Below are 12,083 nucleotides of genomic sequence, written 5' to 3'. Positions count from 1 at the left end.
TTTTGGCCCAGGTAAACGCTATTCTACTTTTTTTTGCTTGTAAACAAGCAAAAAAAGTCGAAAAAACGAGCATTAAAATAAACCGTCGGCTTTTTTTTTTTTAAAGCAATGAAGTATTAAGGCGAAGCAGATCGACCAACAGGAGATTGAAAATCAAGTATTAGAATAAAGAGTCGGCTTGATTTAACAGTAATGAAATAATTAGACAAGGGAGATCAACCAACAGAAAATTGAAAAACAAGTATTAAAATAAAGAGTCGGCTTGATTTTACAGTAATAAAATAATTAGACAAGGAAGATCAACCAACAGAAAATTGAAAAACAAGTATTAAAATAAAGAGTCGGCTTGATTTAACAGCAATGAAATAATTAGGCAAGGGAGATCAACGAACAGAAAATTGAAAAACAAGTATTAAAATAAACAGTCGGCTTGATTTTACAGTAATGAAGTAATTAGGCGAGGCAGATCAACCTATCGAAAATTGAAAAACAAGTATTAAAAGAAAAGAGTCGGCTTGATTTTACAGTATTGAAGTAATTAGGCGAGGCAGAACGACCAATAGAAAATTGAAAAACAAGTATTAAAATAAACAGTCGGCTTGATTTTACAGTAATGAAATAATTAGGCGAGGCAGATTAGCCAATAGAAAATTGAAAAACAAGTATTAAAATAAAGAGTCGGCTTGATTTTACAGTATTGAAGTAATTAGGCGAGGCAGATTAGCCAATAGAAAATTGAAAAACAAGTATTAAAAAAGAGTCGGCTTGATTTTACAGTAATGAAGTAATTAGGCGAGGCAGAACGACCAATAGAAAATTGAAAAACAAGTATTAAAATAAAGAGGCGGCTTGATTTTACAGTATTGAAGTAATTAGGCGAGGCAGATTAGCCAATAGAAAATTGAAAAACAAGTATTAAAAAAAAGAGTCGGCTTGATTTTACAGTATTGAAGTAATTAGGCAAGGCAGATTAGCCAATAGAAAATTGAAAAACAAGAATTAAGATAAACTGTCGGCTTGATTTTACAGTAATGAAGTAATTAGGCGAGGCAGATTAGCCAATAGAAAATTGAAAAACAAGTATTAAAAAAAGAGTCGGCTTGATTTTACAGTATTGAAGTAATTAGGCGAGGCAGATTAGCCAATAGAAAATTGAAAAACAAGAATTAAAATAAACTGTCGGCTTGATTTTACAGTAATGAAGTAATTAGGCGAGGCAGAACGACCAATAGAAAATTGAAAAACAAGTATTAAAATAAACAGTCGGCTTGATTTTACAGTAATGAAGTAATTAGGCGAGGCAGATCAACCAACAGAAAACTGAAAAAACAAGTATTAAAATAAACTGTCGGCTTGTTTTTACAGTAATGAAGTAATTAGGCGAGGCGGATCAACATACAGAAAATTGAAAAACAAGTATTAACTTAAGTAATTAATAAATATGGTAAATTTTGAACTCGGTGATAAATAATAAAGATGATTTTTCAACAATGACACGAGCATGGGACAAAGAAATATTCTGAGTCCCCGGCGGGAATCGAACCCATGGCCTCCTAGATACCGGTTGGGCGCTCTAACTAACTGAGCTACGAAAGACTCGTGGTAAGCTGGGCCATTTACTAGGTTGATATGTGACACGCGTTCTGCATATTGCTAGGATCAGCAATATCGAAATCATCAAGTGCAGAACGCCCAATAGAAAATTGAAAAACAAGTATTGAAATAGAGAGTCGGCTTGATGTTACAGTAATGAAGTAATTAGGCAAGGCAGATCAACCAATAGAAATGTGAAAAACAAGCATTGAAATAAAGAGTCGGCTTGATTTTACAGTAATGAAGTAATTAGGCAAGGGAGATCAACCAACAGAAAATTGAAAAACAAGTATTAAAATAAAGAGTCGGCTTGATTTTACAGTATTGAAGTAATTAGGCAAGGCAGATCAACCAACAGAAAATTGAAAAACAAGTATTAAAATAAAGAGTCGGCTTGATTTTACAGTATTGAAGTAATTAGGCAAGGGAGATCAACGAACAGAAAATTGAAAAACAAGTATTAAAATAAAGAGTCGGCTTGATTTTACAGTATTGAAGTAATTAGGCGAGGCAAATCCACCAAGAGAAAGTTAAAAAACAAGTATTAAAATAAAAAGTCTGCTTGATTTTGATTAGGCAGATCAACCAACAGAAAATTGAAAAACAAGTATTAAAATAAACAGTCGGCTTGATTTTACAGTAATGAAGTAATTAGGCGAGGCAGATCAACCAATAGAAATGTGAAAAACAAGCATTGAAATAAAGAGTCGGCTTGATTTTACAGTAATGAAGTAATTAGGCGAGGCAAATCCACCAAGAGAAAGTTAAAAAACAAGGATTAAAATAAAAAAGTCGGCTTGATTTTGATTAGGCAGATCAACCAACAGAAAATTGAAAAACAAGTAATTAAAAGTAATTAGGCGCGGTAGAACGACCAATAGAATATTGAAAAACAAGTATTAAAATAAGCTGTCTGCTTGATTTTCCAGTAATGGAGTAATTAGGCGAGACAAAATAATCAATGGAAAATTGAAAAACAACTTTGCAATTAACATTTACCTTGAGTTTACAGTGTTGAAAAATAGAAGGATCTGTTCTCCAAAAGTCACGAAAAACCATCTGGTATTTTTTTTCTGTCAAATATATGCCGAAAAATGTACAAACGAGTTTTCTTCAAACCTGGTACTCGACGTCGAAGTTTCGTACAACCATATATGGAAGGGGACGCGGAAGAAGATTCAAAACAACATGAGAAATTGAAAAACAAAGGTGTTCTGTATTATTAACGAACAGTTTAAGGCGTCAAAAGTTGGGAATTATAGAGCCATATATGGAAAGTTGCGAAAACAAACACGCGTGGGCAGGACTTGTTTTGCGGCATTCATCCATAAATGGAGTGAGTGAACTGTTTTAAAAGGTTTCCTGACAAAAACAACAATACGTCACAACACTCCACGCCAGCTATAAGTTAGGTGTTGAAGTGAGTTAAGGTTGAGTCGTTGGTACGATAGAGCCAAAGATAAAGTGGCCTTCAGACTGCAGAGCGACTAAACAGATCCCAAAACCTCAGAAAGCGATGGCAAAAAGCGACAACGAAAGTGACTTTCCTGAATTCAACGTAGAGCCTTGCTTTCCAGAACACTTGCGAGAAACGATGGCAAAACTTTCCTTCAGGCAGCAAAAGTTGTTGTACGTGGACATTTTCATGAAGCCTTTGGATTTCTATGAAATGTTATCCGAGAAGAGTTTCAAGAAAAGCAGTGAAGAACGGCCACCAGCAGCAGTGAAGATCAGCCATGTCAGCTATCGGGCACAATCTATCCGACGGAAGAGGCTGTTCGCTGTCGCGGACAAACTGAAAGATGAACAGTACTGAACATTGTGGAGTGCGCTACGGATGAGTCGAACGTTTTTATACTGAATGAATGTATAAACAGACTGTAGACTGATTTGATGTGACAATTAAGCGAAAAATTTTAATTTAATTTTTTGCCGTGAAAAATTGTTGTTGGCAGAGAAACTTGGAGTTGTGCTGCTTTCTCTTAGTTTATACATTCCTTTCACCGCCTTATAAGTGAAGAGTGGGTGTTTTTTGCATAACATTTTGTGACACTAAAGCTACAATTATTCAGCTTTTAATCGAAGAAATTCTCTATAAAGTTTGCTATATTTGACTTGTACTGAAGCATTTGGTATGATTTCATGAAATATCTTTTTTCAAATAATTTGGGTCACAGGGTCCCCACGCAAGCTGTTGGTGTGACTGTTTGTATTGTTTGAGAAAAAAATAATAAATAATTGTATGTTTCCAAGCATTCGTAATTCAGTGTCCACAGCAGATAGCTTTTTTTACCTACCTATACCCTAGACCTATATCTCTTCATGCCAAAAGGCACTTTACTGACTTTACGCTGAGTTCACTTCCGATTCCGTAAAATTAGACATCATTGCAAGCTTTCTTTGTGTTTGGTTAGCAGATAGTAAGAAAACTGAAAACATTTTTCTCAAATTTAATAGGTGTGTTTGGCTTTCATTCCGAGAGAGAAATTTAAAAATTTTGGGTAGACAATTCGTCAGTGCTCATCAGGGGGGGGGGGGGGGGGGGGGAGCAGGGATAGCGCAGTGGTGAGAGCGCTCGCCTCCCCCCCCCCCCCCCCCCCCCCGCTATTGTTGCCCGGGTTCAATTACCAGATCCGTCGTCATATGTGGGTTGAGTTTGTTGTTGGTTTTCGTCCTTGCTTCGCGGGTTTTTCTCCGGGTTCTCCGGTTTTCCTTCCTTTACAAAAACCAACACTTCCAAATTCCAGTTCGGTAGGAGATACACGGACCCACAAGCTTTCAACTTAAACACAACCGTTTATAAAAAAAAAAGGTAATTTATTTAGAATTTTTTCTTATACTTGATTTTTTTTTCTATTCGTGCAGCCGCAAGGTTTAGCAGAAGTAGAAACATACAACCGAGAAGAAGGCACGCTTATGAGATTCTGGTATCCAATCAGTGCCTTGGAGCGGCCGACCGCTGGGCTAGCACGCTCGTCATCACTGGCTCTTTGTAGCGAGGACCGCACGCGCGCGGATATTTACTGCGACCTGCTCAGAAACGAGGCTTGTCTGTCCCGGATGTACTGTAGAGAGGCGCATTCCAAGCTGCTTGCAAAGCAGGCGGAGAGTGACAACCAAATAACAGGTAATAAACAGGTTAATGTACAAACACCAACTCTCACATTTTCGTCTCAAGTTGAAGCTGGGGGCAAATCTATAGAACGATTTTCACTTGAGTGCCGAAACTAATTCGCGTTTGCTTTGGTTTTGAATTACTGCGTTTTGTGATTGGTTTAAAAAAACTCGCGCCACTTTCTCAACGAATCAAAAGCCAAACCAAAACCAATCGTGACTCGCTCCCACACGTTTTCCCGCCCTTTCGTGTTGGCTACATGCATTTTTTCCTGAAAAAGGCTATGTAGAGTTCAGTTTGACACAAAGGGAATGGCCCATTTTCGATATTTTAAAATTCAGCCTGAAACAATAGACATCACTACGAGGCTCTGGAGAATAAACGCCACAAACGCAATTGTTTATTTCCCGGAGCCTCGTACTGAGGTCTATTGTTTAAGGCTCAATTTTAATATATCGAAGTTGGGCAATTTTTCCCACTGCTGCCACAATGTACAACTGCTATTACTTGCTGTGGAGCACTTGGTGGGAAAAAATGATCTCTCTCCTCGATCTCTCTTCTTGTGTCTTTGTCTAACGTTAATTTTCGTTGCATATTCGATTTATCTCCTGTTACTTCTCGGTAAATTAAAGTAGCGGTCTTGATATGTTATGTAAATTTTACTTGCTATAACAGATAAAATATCTCTGATATCGAGTGATATCAATGTCATTTTACGCTAGGAAGGAGAATTTAAAGGAGCTGTGCCACATTTTTAATTTGAAAAATATGGCCGTAACTGACTCGATTAGGCGTGACACGTATTCAGTTTAATATTGCCAACTTGCAGATATCCTGTCTCTCTTGCAAACTCTTGCCACTCAACTATTGGCTGATCCCCAGTCCGACGGCACTATCATCATGACGTCACCCCACTCAGCCCCAGACCCCCGTCATTGCCTCACGGCCAACACTTTGCAGCCAAGTGCGATGTTCTTCAGTGAACCTACCTGCTTGCTCTCTGAAGTTCGTAAGCTCTTATCACTGGCGGTCGAACAGGACGAGGAAGAAGTACTAAGGATAGTGAATACAGTTTGCGAGGTGTTGAAAGACGCTCCCCTGGGGGGAGACCATCGGGAATTGCCTGTTACCGCAGGAAAACAGGACGAGGAGGTGTTATTCGCTGGCGCCGCTGTTACTGTAGTCTCGTGCAGGGAAGATCCCGGATGTCTTACCGCTGGGTTAGTGAACGGAATTATAACTTTTTATCTTTACAATGGAAGTTCGTCATATAAAAGTCATACAAGTTTGACATGTGAATATGACAAACAAACTGTATATGGCTTGTTTAGCTCTGCAAATAACAGAGGTTTTGGTTAAAAAAAGTACTCCCAGGGAATGCCTCCTTAAACTGAGTGAAGTTCACGCAGTACGACATCAGTCAGTCAGTCAATCAATCAATCAATCAATCAATCATTTAATCAATCAATCAATCAATCAATCGTTTAATCAATCAATCAATTTATTTATTTAAAGGAGTGTCGTCACGGGGATTTCACAGATTTTTGGTCTAAACTGTTTTGTTCTGTTCTTAAATTGTAGTTATTATTTTAGCCAACAGCGTTAATGCTACACGAGTATGGCAAATATGACGGTTTCGAATTTATTAAGTGTCATGGTCAGAAAAAAATCAAAGAAATCAAAGAAATTTTGGCCACAGTCCAAAAACTCATACTTTGTCAATTTGTAGGCCTAGGTATGTAACTGAAAGATATGAAGTTAGTTTTTCGAAATATTCAATTTTACGGCAGAAAACCACAAATAACGGTAATCGTACCGGAAGCTCAAATTTCACTTCTCGACAATCCGAAATTTCACGCTCTTCAGCTTCTTGCTACCCAGACGTTTCAACCGCTGTAAATCTTTCCTTACCTTAGTTGCATAGATTGACTCTTCCTTTATTGAAATATAGTTAGTATTTTTATCTCTGATTATTTCTGAGCCAGCTGAGCCTCGATTAAGTAGACACATTTTTCTCATTTAGGAAAAAGGCTAAAATAATCCAAATTCAGTGAGGAAAAAAGCTGACCGGTAGTGCTTCAAATCTTCTGATATTTTAGCCAAAGAGAGTCCAGTCGTTGAATTTTAGGTTTATGGTTTCTAAAGTGTAGGATCTAGTAGCAGTTTTTAACAAAGGTCGATCAAAGGTCGACAAAATTACAATTCCGCGTCTTTGAAAAGAACAACTGAAACACGTGACACGAAACACGCAATAGAGTAATTTGTATATTTTTTGAGCAAAGACAACACGGTAAAATTAGCTTTGAAGTTTTATACGTTTGAGACTTTAGGAAAATAGTATTTATCCTAAAGATTGCCTACAATAGAAGAAATACCAAAAATTACAGCACTTGAACTCTCCCTGATGTTCGTCACGCACGAGCGACTTGGAGCGGCGAATGACAAAAATATTTTCCATTGATTCAAAGTAAGCCATATTCTGAAAAAAGAAAAATCTATTTTCTTTAAACTTTGCCCACAAATCTGTCTTAACTAAAAAACGAAACAGCTTTCATATTTGCAAGTATCGTAAGATATATGTTTTAATATTTTATTCATTTAGACCACAACCGGCCTATTTTTAGCAATGGCGACAAGTGAAAATCGAGTCACCGCTTCAAAAATTTATGCTCTAACTTTAGAAATTGTCTTAACTCTCCTGGAATAAATTGGACCTTTATCTGTATAAAGCACACAATTTTGATTCGTTTAAAAGAAACTATTAATACGAAATATTTTTGATTTGAAGTCTACTTGGCCATCGACGTGAACGGCTCAAAAAAATGGCACATTTTCAACGGATCACTGCGCAAAAGTCCAACTACTTCCGCATTACATTTGTTTCCATACCAACTAAGAAGAAGTCAAAGAGTATGGAAATGGAAAAATATGTTGTGGTTTAAGCGAGCTTTTAGTGCAACCAGGCGGCAACTTGGCTTATGTTGCGAACATGTTTTGTTTACATTGCAACAGCGGGCAGTTGCTCAAGCGAAAAGAATTTAGCATAAACAACACAATATTTCGTAAACATTGTAACTTTACAAAACTTTATATCAGCTCACACAATAAAACATCATTTAAAACTCGAAAACCTTAGCAGCTAGCGAGTCAGCAAAAAAAAATACTGTCGCCTACCTGCAAGCCGGTGAGACAACAAAATTCATTGTCAGGTCCGCCATGGCCATGTTATTGGATTCCACATTTCTTTCTGGTTTTCGTCAACCATAGTATCCGCAGAAAGTTTCAAACGGTAAACATAACACACATAACATAACATTGAACATACCACATGATTGTGATAACTTAAACAAATGAAAGAAAGTTGCGGGCAACACATCCCAAGAAATCAAGCGATCACAACAGATCGGCTTGAACAGTTGATTGAAAGTTGCGTCACGCAATCTAACCTGAATCCAACTGCCTTATGGGCGAACTGAATAATTATTGTCCAAGAATCGGACTGTCCAAAATATGGGCTGTAAATATTTTTGACCGACGTATTTGTTTGATTTCTTGTTTTCGACCACTTCCTGTACATCTACATCTGGATGCTTCCAAATTTGAAATTTTAGGCTCGCTTTTCAAATACAAAAAAACGCGCTTTTTCAAAATAATAAATTGTTCTAGTAAACGATAAAGGTAAGTAAGAAAGAAATAAAAAGTGGAACAAAAATAAGTCTTTACAAACCACGCCGCCACGCACTTGTCATTCATACTTTGTTGTTGTTCTCGCGAAGCATTATCAACTTACAAAACAAATGGAGGAGTTGCGCTTTTTGTTTCACACTTCAAAGTATAGAGGAAGTTGCGGCAATCGAAGGGGATAACCGAGCTCGTTCGTCTTGGAGACTGCAATGATCTTATAGCAAACCATTTAATTTCGTGGCATTTCTGTTAGAGCACGAACTAGTTTTTGCAAGAGCAGGTGTATTTGGATTGTCTTCATCAAAGAAAGGCGAAATTATATAAGTCCCAAGCATCGCCATTCTAGTTTTTCATAGGAAATATTCAAAACAGCACGGGCCTTTCTAATATCCCACTCACCGTGGTGATAAAAAAGCCATTAGAAGCAGAGATGTGCTAAATGTGCACATGGCCGACAAGATCAGGTTTGTAAACGTATCTCACATTACGGTAGTATAAGCTTATAGATTTCCTTTAATGGCTGAGTAGAAAATTTTTCTAGGCAAAAATGTCTTGTTCACTTTTTCGTTGGCTATATTTTTAGTGTGGCCAGAAAATGTGCAGGGTTTTTCTATCCTTCTGATAATTTCCACCCTACTTCTGTCTCCGTAAGAAGGAATAGATGATGAGGTCAATTGAGCTCTATTACACCCCCCCCCCCCCTTAACGAACCCGCCCAACCGGGGAATGAAAAAACCCGTCCGCGAATAGGACTGTTTGAGTTTTCTTTTAGCTAAATACGTTTTCAGCTTAATACGTAAGCTTCGTTTCTAATAAACATACCAAAATGGTGCACACGAGGACATATACATCTGTTAAAAATATTTAGAGCCGATGTTTTGGACAGTCCGATTCTTGGACAATAATTATTCAGTTCGCCCATAAGGCAGTTGGATTCAGGTTAGATTGCGTGACGCAACTTTCAATCAACTGTTCAAGCCGATCTGTTGTGATCGATTGATTTCTTGGGATGTGTTGCCCGCAACTTTCTTTCATTTGTTTCAGTTATCACAATCATGTGGTATGTTCAATGTTATGTTATGTGTGTTATGTTTACCATTTGAATCTTTCTGCGGATACTATGGTTGACGAAAACCAGAAAGAAATGTGGAATCCAATAACATGGCCATGGCGGACCTGACAATGAATTTTGTTGTCTCACCGGCTTGCAGGTAGGCGACAGTATTTTTTTTGCTGACTCGCTAGCTGCTAAGGTTTTCGAGTTTTAAATGATGTTTTATTGTGTGAGCGGATATAAAGTTTTGTAAGGTTACAATGTTTACGAAATATTGTGTTGTTTATGCTAAATTGGTTTCGCGTTAGCAACTGCCCGCTGTTGCAATGTAAACAAAACATGTTCGCAACATAAGCCAAGTTGCCGCCTGGTTGCACTAAAAGCTCGCTTAAACCACAACATATTTTTCCATTTCCATACTCTTTGACTTCTTTTTAGTTGGTATGGAAACAAATGTAATGCGGAAGTAGTTGGACTTTTGCGCAATGACCCGTTGAAAATGTGCAATTTTTTTGAGCCGTTGGCGTCAGATGGCCAAGTACACTTTAAATCAAAAATATTCCGTATTGTTTGTTTCTTTTTAACGAACCAAAATTGCGTGCTTTATACAGATAAAGGTCCAATTTATTCCAGGAGAGTTAAGACAATTCCTAAAATTGGAGCATAACTTTTCGAAGCGGTGACTCGACGTTTTTTCCTATTTTCAGTTGTCGCCATTGCTAAAAATAGGCCGGTTGTGGTCCAATTGAATGTAATTCTTAAAAAAATATTTCTTGCGATATTTGCAAATATGAAAGCTGTTTCGTTTTTTAGTTAAGACAGATTGGTGGGCAAAGTTTAAAGAAAATAGATTTTTCTTATTTCAGAATATGACTTACTTTGAATCAATGGAAAATATTTTTGTCATTCGCCGCTCCAAGTCGCTCGTTCGTGACGAACATCAGGGAGAGTTCAAGTGCTGTTATTTTTGGTATTTCTTCTATTGTAGGCAATCTTTAGGATAAATACTATTTTTCTAAAGTCTCAAACGTATAAAACTTCAAAGCTAATTTTACCGTGTTGTCTTTGCCTAAAAAATATACAAATTACTCTATTGCATGTTTCGTGTCACGTGTTTCAGTTGTTCTTTTCAAAGCCGCGGAATTGTAATTTTGTCGACCTTTGATCGACCTTTGTTAAAAACTGCTACTAGATCCTACACTTTTGAAACCATAAACCTAAAATTCAACGACTGGACTCTCTTTGGCTAAAATATCAGAAGATTTGAAGCACTACCGGTCAGCTTTTTTCCTCACTGAATTTGGATTATTTTAGCCTTTTTCCTAAATGAGAAAAATGTGTCTACTTAATCGAGGCTCAGCTGGCTCAGAAATAATCAGAGATAAAAATACTAACTATATTTCAATAAAGGAAGAGTCAATCTATGCAACTAAGGTAAGGAAAGATTTACAGCGGTTGAAACGTCTTGGTAGCAAGAAGCTGAAAAGCGTGAAATTTCGGATTGTCGAGAAGTGAAATTTGAGCTTCCGGTACGATTACCGTTATTCGTGGTTTTCTGCCGTAAATTTGAATATTTCGAAAAACTAACTTCATATCTTTCAGTTACATACCTAGGCCCTCAAACTGACAAAGTATGAGTTTTGGCTGTGGCCAAAATTTTTTTGATTTTTTTCTGACCATGACACTTAAAATTTAACACCCATAGTTCCTATGTATGTGGCATTTTAAGTATTCATTTTTTGACGTGGACTTTAGAGTGTAACAAGAAGAAAAGCAGCTTAACAACGATAAATTAAGCCTTACTTTTTTTTTTTCAGAGGCGTGACCAACCCCCGTTCACCATGTGTGTCAATTTCATGTTACCATGGGAACCAGAAGCTAAACAAAAATGGGCAAGTCGCACGGTACAAAGTTGTTCAGTATCCCAATGCACCCGACCCTAACACCTCAGCCTCTGGCAGAATCAACCTGTATCCTGATATGATTCTTCCCTGCAATCGTCTGCATTTACACTTCGCGCCCTCGGCCACAGAGGGCCTTATGCTTCATTTGAACGCCTTCCCGGCAGAATTCTTCATTTCGCTTGTCTTTATAGAAGAGTTCGTTTCATTCTACTTGGAAAACGCCGCGGAGGCTTCAAGAAATACGGAGAACAGAGCCGTTGACAACGCGGAAGACGCAGAATACCAGAGAAAAGCTTTGGTTCAGAAAACAGTCGTGCTTAACTTGATAGATACTCTTAGTTCATTTCTGTTGAAGTCGGACTTACCCGCGGTCATCAAGGAGATTATCTACCATCTTTTAGCACAGCTGCTCAAAGCTTGTCACCATGTGGAGACACAGGGCAACCAATCTCATTCTGCCGACCACTTTGGCACGTTAGACTTGGTGTTATCAAGATTGGCCCCCCTGCGAACTGAACTACAGAAGCTGCTAGAGAAAGAACTTTCGGCCACGAATACTGCAGCGCTGGATTTTATTCTCAACTGTAATTTCGAGCACAGCGAGTTTTCGTCTTATTTGCAGGCACTTCTTGGGCTTGTTTCAGCAGCAAATGAAGTCTCTACCAGCCGAGGCAGGTCAAGCAGGGGATTGTCACTTAAGGAAGTGCGGGAGGCCTTACAGGCAAGTATAGAA

The 12,083-nt window shown here is 37.9% G+C and overlaps 1 protein-coding gene across 1 annotated transcript in view; it reads left to right on the top strand.

The window, feature by feature from the left end:
- The window catches only part of LOC144645252 (putative E3 ubiquitin-protein ligase HECTD4), a 64,795-nt gene that overhangs the window by 43,650 nt on the left and 9,062 nt on the right, over positions 1-12,083 (top strand). Inside the window, exons 35-37 of the mRNA XM_078504739.1 lie at positions 4,459-4,720; positions 5,538-5,928; positions 11,264-12,071. Of these exons, the coding sequence (XP_078360865.1) occupies positions 4,459-4,720; positions 5,538-5,928; positions 11,264-12,071 (1,461 nt within the window). The remainder of the gene's footprint in view (positions 1-4,458; positions 4,721-5,537; positions 5,929-11,263; positions 12,072-12,083) is intronic.

This window comes from Oculina patagonica, chromosome 3, assembly GCF_052425735.1.
Source record: "Oculina patagonica isolate OP01 chromosome 3, crgOcupat, whole genome shotgun sequence".
NCBI classification, from domain to species: domain Eukaryota; kingdom Metazoa; phylum Cnidaria; class Anthozoa; order Scleractinia; family Oculinidae; genus Oculina; species Oculina patagonica.
Note: the sequence above shows the minus strand (reverse complement) of the source record. Positions and strands in the feature narration are given on the sequence as shown.